This window comes from Globicephala melas, chromosome 19 (genome assembly GCF_963455315.2).
Source record: "Globicephala melas chromosome 19, mGloMel1.2, whole genome shotgun sequence".
Classification (NCBI taxonomy): domain Eukaryota; kingdom Metazoa; phylum Chordata; class Mammalia; order Artiodactyla; family Delphinidae; genus Globicephala; species Globicephala melas.
In genome coordinates this window covers 48,206,377-48,226,106 of record NC_083332.1, presented here as the reverse complement: position 1 = coordinate 48,226,106, position 19,730 = coordinate 48,206,377, and the positions used below count along the sequence as shown (strand labels likewise).

Sequence of the window (19,730 nt, the reverse complement as noted above, 5' to 3'; positions counted from 1 at the left end):
ATTACCCAGAACTATAAATACCTTTTACAAATCAATAATGAAAAAAGTTAACCTAATTTAAAAGTGGTAAGAGAAGTGAACAAGCATTTCACAAAAGAAGGACTGCTTTGATTAATTCTTGCATATTTACACAGGGAGACATGTTACAAAAAGTGTGCATAGCAAGATAATTTCTAACAATGAAATTCTGGAAACAAAATGTCCATCATCAAAATAATGGGTAAGTAAATTGTGGTACACTGACAAAATAAAATACTATACATATACAGCAGTAAAAATGTGAATGCACTAGAAATGCACTTAACATGGATTATTCACAAATACAATGCTTAGCAAAAAAAAGCAAGGTATAAAAGTACACATGCAGTTGGATACCAGTTCTAAAAAGGCAAAAAATGGCAAAACAATACTACACACTATCATTCTAGAAATACACATGAATGGTAAACACCAAAGCTAACACTATTTTAGAATAGATAGTAGTTACCTCTGGGATCAAGAGGGAAGGAGATAAGGGGGCAGTACACAGGGAATGTCAACTCTCTTAGTAACATTTTATTTTACAAGCTAAGTAGATCAAGGCATTTATTAATTTTAACACACACACACCCTGGGAGAGGTGGTGTGGAGTGGGGGAAAGAAATCATCAGATTATCATACTTATTTGATCCTTCCAAATAAGAACAAGTTAAGGAGGACCAGGGATAGAACGTGATCATGAACTAACAGAAATCAAGATTCTAAGAAGAGGCATAAGAAAATTCAGCAAAAGAAAGAGAATGCATTTTATGCTTAAATAGATTTCAAACTACTTATAAAATTAACTGAAATTACACCATTTAAAAAATTCACAAAATGAAATAAAGGCTGAATTAGCTTAAAAAAAATAATGCCCAAGTACACTAGAAAAAAAATCACATACTAAAAATTAGCAAGGAAGGTAGAAATACATATGGCTAAGCAAAGCACAAGGAGCTAAAACAAATGTGGACACCACAGGATGTGCAGTCAAGCAGATTACCAATGAAGAATATAAACAAATATTCATATAGTTATCCTAGTTTTTATAAATCTAATCTAGTAATTTTCCCACAATTTCCATTTTCAAAACAATTTTAGAAACGTGTTCCCATGGAAAATCACAGGCTACCCAAGACACACAGGCAACGTATGAGTCCCTAAGTCCCCCAAATTTTAGCTTTTTTCCTCCTGCAATGGTACAATACGTAGTTTTGAGAAACAACAGAAACTCACTGCTCCAGTTCCTCTAAAAGCTCATACTAAATTTATTTCCTACTTTCTACTGATTTAAGTTACTGTGCATTACGATATGACTGTAATGATGGCTTAAAGAATCTAGAACTCAAAATTTTTTTACTTAAAAATTTAAAAAATGGGAAAACGTGTTTAAACTCATTATGAATAAGGAAAGGAAAATCTAGACTTTTTAACATTTTATCATTTTACTTTTTCATTTAAGACTAGAAAAACAAAGTCAGAACAAAAACAAAACATTAAGACCCCATGATAAATGAGTTAAAGGATGCAAAAGGAATGTATGAAAAGGAAATTCATGTATAATGCACATATGGATAAATATAAAACATTCCCTTGAATGAAAAAATAAAAATTAACAAAATGATAGCATCAATCTTTCAACTGTTAGGGCTTTTTAAAAAAGACGATAATATTTATGACTATACAGTGAAACTCATGGCCATATACATTGAGGAAACGATAAATAACATTTACCAAGTGCCTACTATGTGTCATGCATGTAATAAGTCACTGTTCCTCACAATACCCTATGACGTTAAGTATTTATCCTTCTTACTTTAAACAGATTCAGACAGATTAAGCCTAACTTAACTTAGCCTAAGAATGTAAACCCAAAATAAATTTGGACAAATTTATGTAATAACGATATGTTGAGGCATCAGTTATGATAAGAAAACTCTGGAAACAAACAAAATGCCCAATAGTAAGGAACTGAATAAATAATGGTTCAAACTTCTTAATGAAATATTAGACAACCATTTAAAATTATAATTGGTAAGATTATGTACTAACATGGAAATGCTATTATGTTAATAAATAAAGCATATCATCTATACACTACGGTTTGTTTTGGCCATGCCGCACAGCTTGCAGGATCCTAGTTCCCTGACCAGGGTCTGAACCCAGGCCCTAAGCAGTGAAAGCACATAGTCCTAACCACTGGACTGCCAGGGAATTCCCCATACACTATGTTTTAAACATGGGATTGTTTTTGTTTTTCCATATATCTAGGATAGCTTTGGCATCTCAAGATTTGAAAATGACTATTTGTAAATGGCTCTAAGTACATGACAAGTAACATTTTTTTTTTTTTTTTTTTTTGACAAGTAACATTTTTAAATTCTGTTAAGACAAATACAAACCATAAGCTCTGGGAGGCTGCGACGTTAGGAAAAAAATCATTTAGCTTGTGATAGCCAGTCTAGATGAGCATTCAACAACTTTATCCTATGGCTGTTTTCTACGTAAGGTCATGTATGCTGTAACTCTCCATTATACTTTTAAAGAAGTCACTTAAGATAGAAATTATATGCTACAGTGATACTCTTGGACTCTTTTTTTTTTAATTTATTTATTTTTGTCTGTGTTGAGTCTTCATTGCTGCACGCGGGCTTTCTCTAGTTGCGGTGAGTGGGGGAGCTACTCTTTGTTGTGGTGCGCAGGCTTCTCATTGCGGCGGCTTCTCTTGTTGTGGAGCATGGTCTCTAGGCATGTGAGCTTTTGTAGTTGTGGCACACAGGTTCAGTAGCTGTAGCTCACGGGCTCTAGAGCGCAGGCTCAGTAGTTGTGGCACGGGCTTAGTTGCCCTGCAGCATGTGGGATCTTCCCGGACAAGGGCTTGAACCCATGTCCCCTGCATTGGCAGGCGGATTCTTAACCACTGTGCCACCAGGGAAGCCCTCTTGGACTCTCTTGAACTCTTGTGTTCACAATATCTCTGAACACATTAATTACAAATGTCTACTACATATAAATAAAGAAAAGATATTCCCAAATGAAAAGTTATATTTGAATATTATAACCATGGATGACTTTCTCCTTCCATTGCTTTAATACCAAGGAGAGAGACAGGGAGAGAGAGGGAAGGAGGAAAACAGTTGACATCTCTCCACTCTCTACAAACGGCCACAGTTCTTGGAAACTAACCATGAGTAGAAAGAAACCTAGAAAAAGTAATGTATTTCTTGGGATGTATTTCTTTTCTAACCTGAGACAGTCCTTTCTATCTTAAAATGCTATGAGTAATTTACTCTCCAAAAAATTAAAAATTAGACTTTAAGGAATCCCTATTAATTATCTCTAGAGTATTAGTATGGCAACATATCCCAGATGTTGTGAAGACTCTTGCTTTTCACTTAGCCTCTCCCATCTTCAACTGTTTCATGTGCTAGATAGAAAGGCTATGTTCAGTACAGTTTTTCCCTAAGGCCCTTATCCCTAACCAAGCATGAAATAACTCTAGTCTGGCCTCACCTGTAAGGTTGATGTCTCCCAGCAAATCAAGAAGTTCTCCACCAGCAGAAGCTGGTTTGCTTGTAGGTGCAGTTGGAATGACAGGTGTTATGTCATTTCCTCCCAACAAATCCAATAAATCATTGGCCTAAACAAGGAAATAAAATCTTATTCATTAGTCATTGCCTAATCTGTATCTGATGCAAAGCCCTTTCAACACTTAAAAATAAGGAAGAGAACCATCAATCAATCCAGGAACACTGAAAGGTATCAGCTAAGAGATAGGTTTTAAGGAACTATAAGATCATGAAGATCCCCAGATAAGCAAGGGAAAAGCTACCTGGCTGGTGGGCTGTGGCCCAGAGGGTGGTGGCTTGGTCTCTAGAGGAGCTGGTTCTGTCTCTCCATTTGTCTGCACAATCTCAGTAGGGCCATTTGTGGTTACTTTTTCCATGACAGGCATTCTCTCAAGCAGAGCAGACCTGAAAGAATCTGAAGTGGTTAAATTCTAGGCAGTTAACCTAGCTTCCCTGCCCAAAACAATCACTGTAACTATATTGGAGCCAAACATGTAGAGACATCTCCCCTCCCCACATCCCAACACAGACACTAAAATAGAAGCTGGATTACAAGAATACATGACCTAAATTCCTGGCTGGATTAAGGGCAGGCAAGAAACACTGAATGGACAAACTGTCCCTCTAAATCCCGAGACACTGGGAATTCTCAGTGATAAGAGAAATTGGAATGAAAGAACAGCAAATAAGTACATTATTAGCAGTTTCCAATTAAGAAGATACTGGGGCTTCCCTGGTGGCGCAGTGGTTGAGAGCCCACCTGCCGATGCAGTGGACACAGGTTCGTGCCCCGGTCCGGGAAGATCCCATATGCCGCAGAGCGGCTGGGCCCGTGAGCCATGGCCACTGAGCTTGCGCGTCCAGAGCCTGTGCTCCGCAACGGGAGAGGCCACAACAGTGAGAGGCCCGCGTACCGCAAAAAAAAAAAAAGAAGATACTGCATAACAGAAGAGGGAAAAAAGTGCATAACAGAAGACACTGCACACCAAAATGTTAATAGTAATGATATCTGAATGCGATTCTCTTGAGAAAAAAACAACTCCCACTTCTTCACCAAATAAAATGGAAAATGAAGCAAACTTTCTCTACCAAAAGAAAGGTGAGAAGGGGACTAAAGGAACATAGTTCACTTATTTCTTTAGAGGCTAGGCAGAATAGAAGATGGACAAAACACAAGGGGCCAAGCAGTTAGAACTAAACAGAGTTGTGAAGTCCGGCTAATAAAGCACGAGGGATGAATCTCCTTTACGGGTTTATCGTGACAATTTGTTTGAGATGCTAAGAGGCACATGCATTGTTTACTTTCTTTTACTTACCTCATATGGTCATATTTCTTAAAAAGTGCATTATATTCTACTGCCCTCTGCTGGAGCTCCACATCAATGCTGCTTCCATAGATGGAAACCACTTTCTTAATTCGGCTTTGGGATAAAATGACAAACAAATTCAAATACCCAAAAGAAAGTTCATAAACAAGCAGAGAGAATAATGTTTGAAACAGAGGGTTCTGGTTAAAATTTTGAAATGCTCTTTTCTTAATGTACATAACTTTTCAAAAACAAAACACTTTTCCTTTATGTTCATTCATCTGACATATAGCTCAAGACCATCATACTTATTACCATCATACTTATTCTAGTTGTAATACTAGATTTTGTCTGTTAAATATCTCATACCCTAAAATTTGCTAGACAAAAGTACCGATTATTAATTTGCTACAAAAGAATAAATTTATAGTGTTCACTCTCTTCTTTAATAACTTTAAAATAAGCTTTTATCAACAAGTGGGTCATGGCATCAGACTTCTTTCAACAAAAGGTCATTACCTGACACCAAATTCTTCTACTTCACAATTTAAATAGTAAAAAATACCATTCTTCACGAGGCTTAACATTAAAAATTAAAGCAGAGGGCTTCCCTGGTGGCGCAGTGGTTGAGAGTCCGCCTGCCGATGCAGGGGACACGGGTTCGTGCCCCGGTCTGGGAAGATCCCACATGCTGTGGAGCAGCTGGGCCCGTGAGCCATGGCCGCTGAGCCTGCGCGTCCAGAGCCTGTGCTCCGCAACAGGAGAGGCCACAACAGTGAGAGGCCCGCGTACCGCAAAAAAAAAAAAAAAAAAAAATTAAAGCAGAAGGTCTAAGAGAACTAAGTTTAAATATGCTTGGCTGGGAGACTGATCCAAGAATTAACTTTTCGTCAAAACAGTAAAAAGAAAAAAATAAACCAGAACCCTTATATGGGAAAATAACTTCACTACTTTAAAGGAGAAAACAGGCATGGGGGATGACAGGGAGCAAAGTATAGATAAAATAAGGATTAACCATGAAATGATGATTGTTATTGAAGAATAAAGGTATATGCAATTGATTTTACTATTCTACTTTTGCTTTTGCTTGAAATTTTCCATAATAAAGTTTTTAAAAATTACAAAACAACATGTTCACCCTACTTTTTCTCCATACTCACTTTACAGTACAGGTGAATCGAGTAGAAAGCTTCATAATGGCAGTGAGGGCATAACCTCGTGTCACTGAGGTGGACATATTAGAGATTAGGACACTTTCTAAAATATCCAACACTTCATCCTCTGTTACCTGTGCAGAAAAAAAAAAAAAAGACAATATAAGATGAATTTTAACTGTAAATATCTACATCTGATATTAAGTCACAGGATGTCACCAGAAAGACAATCCTGCCATCATCATTACCAAAGCTTCTAACATAATCTGTGCTTTGCCAGAGTAACTGTACAACCTAACCCACCAACCAGAAGCAAGTAGGAGGGAGGTAAAAAGGATGGAAAATACCCATTGGGGGCTGAGAGGCATTTTATGACTTTCAAAGGCAGAAGGAGAGGAAGAAAGGAAAAAGATACATAGAGTTAAAGTGTTGTTGCCACAACTTCTCTGAAATCCAGTCCTTTAATGAGCAAATGGAAACATGGATACACTCTCATTTCTTATCAGCCAGAGGGTAAGAGAAACAATGTAAGTCAGTCTGATGGGATGGGGGATAGGTCCTAAACGCAGTTTTAATATCTCACAATGGCCCAGTAAGTTCCAACTCAAAAATCAGCAGGTTTTCCAATGTAATTCTGGAATTGCTTCTTTAAAAGGTTTTCAAGGAATCAATCTCAACTGATTAAACACTACTCTCTTAAAACCAAAAAATTGTTTTTCCCCCTCCTTAACCAAGAGTGACAAAGGGTACCTGAATAGGCTCTTCCTCTTCACATTGGCCAGACACAAGAAGATCTCCATATTCACCTATACACCAGGCAGCTACTTGCACCAAAGGTTGCTGTCAAAAGAAAGTCACCGTTTGTCAAAGATTTCAGTCCTTTAAAGGATTAATACAAATCACAGGTCATCTAATCATAAAGGTCAAAACTGAGGCACCTCTAGAGTGACAGTAGTAAGAGCATATCAGGAAAATAAAGGGCAATTTCCCCCCAAAAGTGAAAGTACTTACCTGAGAATAATCACCAAGAATTGCTTTGTACAAGCGCTGGACAGTATAGGCATGCATCTCCACACTATTGGTTATTAACTGGATCAAGTTGGGAACTGCATCATCACGAACATAGCTTCCTGCCTAAAAGGAAATGCGGACAGTTACCCCTAGAAACACACAGTAATAATAAGAAATGTTAGCTAGTATTGTTGCTGTTCAAAGGAGACTACTACAAAACACCCTCAAAGATAAAGTTGTTTCCAATTCTCATGTTTATAAGCAGTTCAAACTTCAAAGTCTTTTTTTTTTTTACTGGAGTATAGTTGATTTACAATGTTGTGTTACTTTCAGGTGTACGGCAAAGTGAATCAGTTATACATACACATATATCCACTCTTTTTTTAGATTCTTTTCCCATACAGGCCATTTCAGAGTATTGAGTACAGTTTCCTATGCTCTACAGTAGGTTCTTATTAGTTACCTATTTTATATATAGTAGTGTGTATATGTCAATCCCCATCTCCCAATTTATCCCTCCCCCCTTAAAGTCTTATTTAAATGAATATTCTAAAGTTTTAAGATTTTATAAAAAATAAAAACTTCTCTTCGTCCAAAGTAAAAAAAAAAAGTTTAAAATTTAAGAAGCCTTCTCTACTCAAAACAGGTAAGGTCTATGATTACAAAAATTTAAGAAATACATTCACTGGGAACTTAATTACAACAACCTCTCCCTTCCCACAACTCCCCAACACAGGTGTTAAAATCACATGAGCTAGCTATAGTAGTCACGCTACTCTGGGGGATGGAGAAAGGAGTGTACATGAACAGTTCAAAAAGGCTTGTTAAATAAGATGAGACTGAAATAAATAGTAACTTTTAAAAAACCTGAGTTTAGGGGACTTCTTTGGTGGTCCAGTGATAAAGAATCTGCCTTCCAATGCAGGGGACGTGGGTTCGATCCCTGGTCGGGGAACTAAGACCTCACATGCTGCAGGGCTTAGAACTAAGCCCGTGCGCCTCAACACACATGCTGCAAACTACAGAGCCCACGCACTCTGGAGCCTGCGTGCCACAACTAGAGAGAGAAAACCCACACACCACAACTAGAGAGAAGCCCTTGCACCACAATGAAGAGCCCACACGTCACAACGAAAGATCCTGAGTGCCTCAAGAAGATCCTGTGTGCTGCAACTAAGACCCGATGCAGCCAAATAAATACATAAATAAGCAAACAAACAAATAAAAAACCTGAGTTTATTCACACTCCTTTAAAAACTAGTTTATAAATATAGAACCAATAAGTAGTCCCAGGAATAGGAAATATTTTGTATTTAATTATCCACATTAAAAAAAAAAAAAAGAAAACCTTGATCTCTTTATTGTCCTCTTGACTAGTGGAATCTTGAGATTTACAACCACAAAAACAAAATACAGCTATTTAACCTATGAGGAAACTAAATTTTGGCCTTATCAGAGCACGATGATAACCAGGTTGCACAGGACATATAAACAGTGGAACCTGTGCCTAGTATCAGCCCACCTTGGTCAATCTCCCATTACTGGACAGAAGAGTTGATCGGATTTACAAGACTGAGATCAGGCCTACCCATGTGTACTTTAGAGAGGAAAAAGACAAAGAAAAAATCCCAGGTGGCTGGGATACCCACTCCTGTTAAGAAACACAAAGACAGGGCTTCCCTGGTGGTGCAGTGGTTGAGAGTCCACCTGCCGATGAGAGGGACACGGCTTTGTGCCCCCGTCTGGGAGGATCCCACGTGCCGCGGAGCAGCTGGGCCCATGAGCCATGGCTGCTGAGCCTGCGCGTCTGGAGCCTGTGCTCCGCAACGGGAGAGGCCACAATGGTGAGAGGCCCGCGTACCGCAAAAAAAAAAAAAAAGGAAACACAGAGACAGAGGGAGAAGTTTAGGGAAATGGTCAAAAAGGAAAGGTGAGAAGCTAAAAAGCAGGTAATTAGTGGTGTGACTTAGATATTTACATTCTTCCCTAATAGGAAAAAGCAGAGTGTTTTATTATTTTTTTTAATAAATTTATTTATTGTATTTATTTGTTATTTTTGGCTGCATTTGGTCTTCGTTGCTGCGAGCCAGCTCTCTCTAGTTGCAGTGAGTGGGGAGCTACTCTTCATCGCGGTGTACGGGCTTCTCATTGCGGTGGTTCTCTTGTTGCAGAGCACGGGCTCTAGGCGCGGGGGCTTCAGTAGTTGTGGTACGTGGGCTTCAGTAGTTGTGGCTCGCAGGCTTAGTTGCTCCATGGCATGTGGGATCTTCCTAAACCAGGGCTCAAACCAGTGTCCCCCTGAATTGGCAGGCAGATTCTTAACCACTGCTCCACCAGGGAAGCACAAGCAGAGTGTTTTAAATAAGAGAAATCATCAACATGATCTAATTGACATTTATAGACCACGCCATTCAACAACAGCAGAATACACATTCTTCTCAAGCTCACACAGAACATTCATTAAGACAGATCACATTCTGGGCCATTAAAAATAAATTTAAAAGAACAGAGGGACTTCCCTGGTGGTCCAGTGGTAAAGAATCCGCCTTCCAATGCAGGGGACACGGGTTCAATCCCTAGTCGGGGAACTAAGATCCCACATGCTGTGTGGTAACTAAGCCCACGCACCACAACTACTGAGCCTGCACACCTCAACTAGAGAGCCTGAGTGCCACAAACTACAGAGCCCACACGCTCTGGAGCCCACGTGCCACAACTAGAGAGAGAAAAACCCAAACGTCACAACTAGAGAGAAGCCTCTGTGCCACAACTAGAGAGAAGCTCTGCAATGATGAGCCCCTGTGCCACAACAAAAAGATTCCGTGTGCCACAATGAAGACCCAAGGCAGACCAAGATAAAAATAAATAAATAAATATTTTAAAATAAATAAAAGAGTAGAAATCATGCAAAATTAAACTAGAAATAAGTAATATAAAGATGGCTGAAAAGTCCCCAAATATTTGGAAATTAAATAACACACTACTAAATAACACATGGATCAAAGAAAACATCGGGAACAGAAAACTATAGACCAATATCTCTCATGAACACAGATGCAAATATTCTTAAAAAAATTAGAAAATCAAATACAACAATAATGCATTAAAAAACCTATATGTCACAACCATGTGGGATTTATTCCTGATATGGAAGGCTGATTCAGCATTCAAAATTCAATTAATGTAAGCCAACTATACTTCAATTAAATAAATAATTTTTTAAAAAATCAATTAACTTAACCTAGCACATCAATAGGCTGAAGAAGAAAAATCATATGATCATATAAAAAGAGAACATAAATTGATTGGAAAACCGAAAAGTTGGAGCAATTTTTTAAAAAAAGTTTTGATTTCGATAAACATTTTTCTCCAGGAGCTCTAATTTTTCCCTTCTTTTGAGCCTTATAAAAACCATCGTATCTTTTGTTAGAATATAATTTCCCAATTAAGTATACTGACTTTTAAACTTTTACAAAATTAATTCATTGTAGGTAAACTAGTTAATTGAAATTTTAAAAATTTCAATGGTATCATTCCCTGCTACAGATGTTTCATAATTTACTTAACCCATGCCCATTGGGAGACACCTGGTTGTTTCCAGCTTTCCCCTATTATAAATAAGATTAGGATGAACACTTCTGTAATATACATTTTTGTACAGTGACCTTTTATTTTTCCAACAGAAAGTCCTAAAAACATAATTAATAAAGTACTGCCTGTTCTCTATTTTCTAACTAGCACTAGGAATTAGATTGAAAAGTATGACAAGTGAAAAATGATACCTCACTTTTATTTTATTTACTATCTCTTTAAGAGTAAGGGTATTTTTCACTGTTAACTAGCCATTTCTTCTTTTGTCAAATGTCTGTTCAAATGCCAGTTTTTCCTTTAGTGTTTCACTTTTTCCTATTAATTGTAAAGTATTTATAGATTAAAAATATTAACACACTGTCATATGTTACAATGGTTTTTCCCCTAATTGTCATCTGCCTTTTAACTTTGTAGACTTTTTTTTCCTTCTGCTATACAAGTTTTAAATTTTAACGTGGTCAACTTTGTCAACGTTTTTTACTTCTGGTGACATAATTAGACATAGATAGTTATGCCACTACATTTTCATTTTTACTCTTAAATCTCTAATCCCTGTCTATTAATTGATCGACTGAGAAGCTCCAAAATTCTGGAAGACTACCAAAGAAAGGATATTCTATAAAATCATAATTTAAAATCCAGAATTTAGCCATTCAAAACTTTCCAATGATTTCCTATCATATTCAAAATAAAATCCTAACTCCTGTAAGGCCTTATAGAATCTAGCCCCTGCATCAAGCTTACCATTCTCTGCCTCTCTCACTCTACTGGCTTCACTGGCCTTCTTGATGCTCTCCAGACAGGTCAAGCTTGTTTGCTACCCTAGGGCTTTGCAACACTTACTGTTCCTTCTGATTTGTACACTCTTAGCCCAAATCTTTGCACAGCTCCTCATTTAACCAAGTTCTCTACTCAAATATTACCTCCTCTGGGTGACCTGCCCTATTCTACCTAAGACACCTGGCCCACTGCCCCATATCCCATCCTCTTCTGCCATCAATACAGTCCCATATGCTACTTTAGTATTTTTCATAGCATTTTCCCCTGCCTGACAAGAGAGTGTTACATATTTCCCCATGAATTTCCTACCTCCCCCACCAGAATATAAGCTTCATGAGAACAAGGGCTTTGTCTGACTCGTTAATCGACACATCCAGCCCTTAGTATATGTTGACTTAAGAACACTACTTACCGTTGTCAGAACGCGCATAATTGTGTCTATATGCCACCGTTTGGAAGGTGCATACCTGAGAAAATAATGGCACTAGGTGAAAACACTGGAACCTATAAACTAAGCTCTGCTCAGTGACTTTCAAAAATCCTGTCCTACAGCATTTTTTAGGTTCACAGGTTAAGTGATTATATCTGGATCCATTTTACCTTCAAAACTAGCAGCAATTCCCATTTCAAAGGGTGATGAAGTGGTACATAGTCAAATTCAGATGTTCCACGTAATATGCAATAGGAGTTGCTGAGCTGAGAACTGGGGACTCTGTCTCCAGTTTTTCAGAAAATAAATCATAAAGTCAGGACAGGAGAGGATAGAGAAGAAAGAAGAAAAGGGACTCTTCCGAGACCCAGGCACACCAGGACTAGAAACTTGCTCCCTTAAATTCACAGTGAAAAGAGGTGAAACAACCATACTACCAAAATCTTGAGGTACTTCTTCCTAAAAGTTTTACACAGAACCACCATCCAGATGCTGTAACTTTTCTATTCTTTTCATCAAAAGGACATCATAGATGAGAGGTTAAAGAACAGATAAAAGAGGAGATTTTATAAAAGTGGGATTATTTTGGTCTTAGCATAATGCTTAACATTAGATACTGGCTAGAATGGCCTTCTCAAACCTAATTTCTAATGGGAAGCCTGAAATAAATGTTACATGTTTAAACATGTTTACAACATTTCCCCCATGTTTTAAAGATGCTTTCCAAAATTTTCCAAGCATTTTTAACCAATGAATATAAAAATTAAATCTTACTTTTCTGCAGCAAGGAAGATTCCAGATGCACAGTCTGCTTTAAATTCTGGCTCACATGAATCCAGAAAATAAAGCAATTCCTTCATCATGCCTCGAATATTATTCCCATTTACCAGGGCAAAACTCAATTCCATTGCACGCCTTGCAGGGGGGAGGGAAAAAAAGTTATGATATTTACAGTGGGAATGAAACAAAGACCCAGGTATGTTGTCTTTGAACACCAAGCACTAGTGGATGTATTGATGTCTTTGCATGATCTTATGATCCCAATCTTTGCACATGAGATAACCAAAGTTATCAAATTTATTTTGAACGTTCATCAACACTTTTCTTCAAAAATCCCCAAGAGATATACTACTAAAGACCAAAAATGCAGTTTGAGTTCAGCAATCTATTCTATGAAGCTGAAATTTAGAATACTTAAAAGGCTCAAAAAGAGAGGCAACAAAATTATTACCCAATGATAATACCTCTGCGTTATTCATTAAAAACATGATATATAGTCACCATACTCTCCTTTTATTACATCCACTTTAGTCCAAAGATGATGGAACATGGTTTACATCAAAAGGTACATAGAAGAGTAGAATAAAAACAAACCTTGAGAGCTAAGTGAAGTAAGTTAGAGAAAGACAAATATTGTACACTATCACTCATATGTGGAAGCTAAAAAAAGCTGAATGCATAGAAACAGAGACTAGAATGGTGGTTACCAGGGTCTGAGGGGTGGGAAAAATGGGGAGATGTTGGTCAAAGAGCACAAACTTCCACCTATAAGATGAATAAGTTCTGGAGATTTAATGTATAGCATGATGGCTATTGTTAATAACAATGTATTATATACTTGAAAGTTGCTAAGAGAATAGATCTTAAATATTCTCACCATGAAAAAGAAATGGTAAGTATGTGATAGGATGCAGGTGTTAACTAATGCTACGGTGATAATCATTTTGCAATAGATAAGTGTGACAAGTCAATGTGATGGACATCTTTAACTTACACAATTATATCTCAATAAAGCTGGGAAAAAAACTGAAAAAGAGAATAAGAGCCATGAAAAGGAAAAAAAGGGTATGTGCTATGAGAGCAAATAGGAGTTTCTAAAACCGCCTATCAAATTTGGCAATGAAGGCAAATATGGACATGTTTTACATATAAAAGTTATAAGGTTACGACAGGCATCTTTTCACATTTGGTCAATAATGTCAAACATGGCATATAATTAACTTTCAAAAATCCCAATTTAATAATACTTTCATCTTAGTTAATCTACAAGCAACAAAAACTCAATCCTTACAGAAATGCAATAATAACTAATTCTTACACAGTGCTTAAGTACTTTACATATGTTAATCCAGTTAATCCTGCATATAACCTTTTGAAGTGGGTGCTCTTGTATCCACATTTTGCATATGGGACAACTGAAGCACAAGAAGGCTAAGTAACTAGACAAAGTTTATTAAGGGCAGAGCCAGGATTTGAAATGAGGCTTTCTGGCTCCAGAGTCTAAGCTCCTACTGTTATATAACCTGTCAAAGAGACCCAGGTTTTACTTTTGAAATGCAAAGCCCAGTCATGAGCTATACAGAAACAACACAATAGAAGTCAGAAAGTCTGATTTCTATTCCCACGTCTGCCATGTCCAAGGGGTAAGGTTTGGAGTAAGTCTTTTGATTCCTTTGGTACTGTATTTTAATCTGTTAACTGGGGATAGAAGTAATTGCCTAGTCTCTCTTACTGGCTTGCTCTGAGAACCAACTGAGAGAGCGCTTATAAATCCTTTGCAAAGCACTATGTAAAAGTTGTTATTACTGACTCTAGGTCTTATCTTTAGTTTGCCCAAGCACTTAGCACCTGTTCTCTGCAAATAAAAGGAACACAATTATCAATGAATGTTTGTTAAGTGAATAGTTTCAGAGATCATTTCAAATCTAATTTTTTCTGGTTTGAACAGTAAACCAAAAGTTCACTGAGGCCAACTATAACTAGGTTTTACAAACAACTAGTCATTCTAAGACGAGAACCAGTAGAATTACTACACCAAGGAAAAAATATACATGCCTTTTCTAAGTCCTATGTGCTGCCTAAAAGTCATTCCTAGATGCACTGTTCTAAAGAAACACGGCTGCCTCTAGTATTTTGAAGTACTGTGAGAAAACGTGTGCTGTCAGCAATTTGAGTTTCAGCATTGTGATAAAACACTCAGCCGATGGATCACTCCGTATTTTCATCCTCCAACACACAGAACACAGTACCTCTGTTGAGTAAACATATGCCCAGCTTATCTGTACCTGTTTTACTCATCAAAGAACCAAGGACAACTTCAGTGTGCACTTCAGTATTCCGTACTGGCCTCTTTCATTAATCTAAACTTCTCCCTGCCAATCCTTTCGAAAAAAAGGATTTACTCTGTGAAAATAATGACTAAATACATAAATGTCTACATTCTCCCTCTCAAAACTATTACAAAGTTATCAGGTGATGGGTGGGGAGCAGAATTTTCAATAATCTGTTACCGTTTTATTGAGACATCCAAATCTTTTAGACAGTCCACAATGGTACTTCTGTGCCTCTGTACTGCGTTATGATCTGTCTGCACAGTCTTCAACAAAGATGTTAAAGCTACATATCTGGATGACATAAAGCAGAAGAACAGAATTAAAATTCAGGATAATTCTCTGCTTAACGACAAAGAAGATGTCCAATGACTAAGGGAAAGCATACATTGTTAAATATTTAAAAGACAAGACAGATTAGTGAGTAAAATGGAAACACAGTAAAGCCATAAAAAATACTATAATCTAAAGCTGTGGCAACCAGAAGCCTTGGATTTAGATTTGTATTCATGGTCAATTCCATTTAAACTTCTAAAAGTGACTGACTTGATTCTTCCAAACTCTTTCAAATAGTACAACAAAATAAGTATATAGTATGCCTTTTCAGGCTGTCTGAGCCCCAAAACACAAGAGGAAATTATTTCAATTTTACCATTTCCTCTGCTTTTGTTTGATACCAGTACCAAAACTGCCCCTGCAAAAATTTGAGTTTATGATCCAAGTATTTAAAAATTCTTCTGGAAGGAGAAGATAATTCAGGGTACCATAATGATTATTTCCACATTTTTTCAATCGTTAACATGACAAGAAAGAATAGAAGGTAATACTGATAAATTCATCTATTTTAAAAAAGTAGCTGGAGTTCACAAACATGTTCCAGGTTTGCAACTGAAATGTTATATTTTTCTTCTTAATTTAGAGCAGGGGTCAGCAAACTACAGCCTATCTGCAAAAACCCAGCCCTCTGCTGTCTGGTTTGGTAAATCAATTTTTATTGCAATACAGCCATGCACATCATTTACACAGTCTATGGCTGCTTTCACACCAAGAGGCAGAGGTGAGTAGTTGCCAAATAGACCCTAAGGCCCATGGAGTCTAAAATACTGACCATCCATCTGGTCCCTTACAGAAAAAGTTTGCTGACTCCTAATGCTAAAGTATAAACAGGACTAAAAATTAACTCATGAGGCAAATACTTAAATTCTTATCAAAACGGTTTTAAGACCAGACTAAAAATAAAAATCCTGAGTTGAAGTTCTAGATATGTCACTCAATACATGTGTGATCTTGAGCAAAGTCACTCTTGAGTACACTGAGTTTATAATAGCCAGATACAAGACATTTTTCAGTTGACTTACCTAATATTCTTGTCGTTGTTCAATAAGAAACGACCCAGGATATTTATGGCTAGGACCTACAGAGAAACAGCATAGCTTAAAAATTTAGGAAAATCAAATATCTATATTGTTTAAGGGTCACTTTCTGGCCTCTGATAGATGCAAACTATTTAAAGGTGGTAGTTTAGTTAGTACTTCTATAGATTGCTAGCCAAAAAAAAATTCTGAAGGTAAACTCCTAAAACCATATTTTACTTCTGCTGAAAGATTGTTTTAAAGTTTTTATATCGTTAGCTGAAAAATAATATTGTTACAGCCTCACTGGAGGGAAACCTGGCAGTAACTATAAATATTTAAAATGAGGAATTCCCTGGTGGTCCAGTGATGAGGACTCTGTGCTACCACTGCAGGGGGCATGGGTTTGATCGCTGGTTGAGGAACTAAGATCCTGCATGCCACATGGTGCGGCCAAATAAATAAATAAAAGCTACAAAATGAAACTATATCCTCTGCTTCAACAATTTCACTTCTAGGAATTTAGCTGACAAATGTACTTGTACATATGCACAAAAATCTACTGCAACACTATCTATAATCACAAATGATAGGAGAGTCCATTAATAGCAAATTTGCTACATGTACTATGGCACATCCATACAACAGAATACTATGCGACCATTAAAAAGAATAAATCCTGACACATGCTGCGAAATGGATGTACCTTGAAGACATTATACTAAGTGAAATAAGCCGGACACAAACACCCCATATTATATGATTCCATTTATGTGAAATGTCCTGAACAGGCAAATCCATAGAGACAGAAGGTAGAACGGTGGTTGCCAGGGGTTGGGGACAGGGGATAAGGGAGAGTTATTGTTTAATAGGTATGTAGATTCAGTTTCGGAAGGCCAAACAGTTCTGAAGATAAATGGCTGTGTAGGTTGCAAAACATTGTGAATGTGCTTAATGCCACTGAACTACAGAATTAGAAATGGTTAAAATGATAAATTTTAGGTTATGAATATTCTACCACAACCTTTTTAAAAATGAAAATGGTCTCTATACATGAATATAAACTAGTTCCAACATAATGTTTTCACCTAACATGAAATGTGTAAGGTGCAGAACAACCCAGATGACAAAAAGAACTATACACAAATACTGTAGTGTAGTTAGTAAATTTGTTTCTTACAAAGCTATGGGTTAGCAATTATTATACTAATAAATGGTTGAAAGAATGAATAAATTCTTGAGGGAGAGTTTTTCCTTATAGAAGAATTCCAATTATTTAATGAGGAAAAAATGAGGGAAATAGAACGGTATCATTAGAACACCACCCTAATAACTGTTGCAGACAAGATCCTCTGATGGGTACTGAAATGGCAGGTAAAAGTCTGAGGAGAACAGAATATCTGCATAGTGTCAAAGTGTTTCCTCCAAAATATTATAATTACAAAGGGGGAAAAAAACAATTATACAGTGGAGAGACACCACCTTAACCAAAAGATCAAGCTTAATATCACCAGTAATGAGACAAACAGATAGCAGGTACCTCCTGATATGAAGCTGAGAAGGGCACACCACTTCTGTGGTAGCCTTGCCAAAAAAGCATAACCTCAAACTAATTATAAGAATGTATTGGGGGCTTCCCTTGGTGGTGCAGTGGTTGAGAGTCCGCCTGCCGATGCAGGGGACACGGGTTCGTGCCCTGGTCCGGGAAGATCCCACATGCCGCGGAACGGCTGGGCCCGTGAGCCATGGCGGCTGAGCCTGCGCGTCCGGAGGCTGTGCTCCGCAACGGGAGAGGCCACAGCAGTGAGAGGCCCGCGTACCGCAAAAAAAAAAAAGAATGTATCGGGGTGGGGGGACTTCCCTGGTGGCACAGTGGTTAGGAATCCGCCTGCCAATACAGGGGACACGGGTTCGAGCCTTGGTCCAGGAAGATCTCACATGCTGCAGAGCAACTAAGTCCATTTGCCACAACTACTGAGCCTGCGCTCTAAAGCCCGCAAGCCACAACTACTGAGCCCGTGTGCCGCAACTACTGAAGCCCCGTGCCTAGAGATCGTGCTCCAAACAAGAGAAGCCACTGCAATGAGAAGCCTGCTTACCGCAACAAGGAGTAGCCCCTGCTCGCCACAACTAGAGAAAGCCCGCATACAGCAACAAAGACCCAAAGCAGCCAAAAAATAAATTTAGAAAAAATTTTTAAAAAAAGAATATATCAGGGACTTCCCTGGTGGCGCAGTGGTTAAGACTCCATGCTCCCAGTGCAGGGGGCCCGGGTTCAATCCCTGATCAGAGAACTGGATCCCACACGCATGCCACAACTAAGAGTTCGCATGCCACAACCAAGGAGCCCGCATGCCACAACTAAGACCTGGCACAACCAAATAAATAAATAAATATTAAAAAAAAAAAGAATATATCAGACAGAGCCAAATTGAGGGACATTCTACAAAGTAACTGATCAGTACTCTTCAAAAGTGTCAAAGTCACAAAAATGAAGGAAAGACGAAGGAAATGTCATAGATTAGAGGAGACTAAGGAGACATGACAATAGATGCAATGTGGGATCAAGGATTAGTCATCAGTAGAAAAACTGGTGAAATCTGAATAAAGTCTGTAATATGGTTAATGGTACTGAACCAATATTAACTTCTTAGTTTTGATAATTATACTACAGTTATACAAGATGCTAACATTAGGGGAAGCTGAGCGAATGGTAATATTGGACTCTGAACTATTTTTGCAACTTTTGTGTAAGTCTAAAATTATTTTAAATAAAAAGTTTTTAAAAGTGGGATAGACAAGAAATACACATGTACAGACACATTTAAATATGGATAAAATATCTCCAAAAAAAAGCACATTAGAAAATGGTGAGAGTAGCATTAACACATTTACACTACCAAATGTAAAACAGATAGCTAGTGGGAAGCAGCTGCATCAGCTTGGTGCTTTGTGACCACCTAGAGGGGTGGAGTAGGGAGGGTGGGAGGGAGAGACAAGAGGGAGGGTATATATGTATACATATAGCTGATTCACATTGTTAAACAGCAGAAACTAACACCATATTGTAAAGCAATTATACTCCAATAAAGATGTTTAAAAAAAAAAGAAAAGAAAATGGTAACCATATTTCCCACTAGAAAAATTGAGAGTCTACACATGAAAGCTACAGACAGACATCTTCCTCCCTGCATACCTTTTGTACTGTTTGAATTCTTTTACTTTGTGTTTATTTCTCAAATAAAAATTTAGAGAAATGAATTAACTCAAATATCATGTCTCATTTGAAGTGACTGAGCCCAACTCAAATCATGGCTTTAAAAAAAGCTCATTCAGAAATGCTTCCTTGGGACTTCCCTGGCGGTCCAGTGGTTAAGACTTCCCGCTTCCAATGCAGGGGACATGGGT

The 19,730-nt window shown here is 37.7% G+C and overlaps 1 protein-coding gene and 1 non-coding gene across 2 annotated transcripts in view; both read right to left on the bottom strand.

Moving 5' to 3' along the window:
- Positions 1-19,730, bottom strand: part of AP1G1 (adaptor related protein complex 1 subunit gamma 1) — an 88,826-nt gene that overhangs the window by 8,420 nt on the left and 60,676 nt on the right. The window contains exons 10-19 of the mRNA XM_030863448.2: positions 16,329-16,384; positions 15,151-15,264; positions 12,635-12,775; positions 11,843-11,897; positions 7,060-7,182; positions 6,799-6,888; positions 6,055-6,182; positions 4,904-5,008; positions 3,851-3,992; positions 3,532-3,658 (exon numbers count right to left, since the gene is read on the bottom strand). Coding sequence (XP_030719308.1) covers positions 3,532-3,658; positions 3,851-3,992; positions 4,904-5,008; positions 6,055-6,182; positions 6,799-6,888; positions 7,060-7,182; positions 11,843-11,897; positions 12,635-12,775; positions 15,151-15,264; positions 16,329-16,384 — 1,081 coding nt within the window. The remainder of the gene's footprint in view (positions 1-3,531; positions 3,659-3,850; positions 3,993-4,903; positions 5,009-6,054; positions 6,183-6,798; positions 6,889-7,059; positions 7,183-11,842; positions 11,898-12,634; positions 12,776-15,150; positions 15,265-16,328; positions 16,385-19,730) is intronic.
- On the bottom strand, positions 14,793-14,878 carry LOC115857062 (small nucleolar RNA SNORD71). The gene has a single exon (XR_004041106.1). It is a non-coding gene; the product is annotated as a small nucleolar RNA SNORD71 (small nucleolar RNA).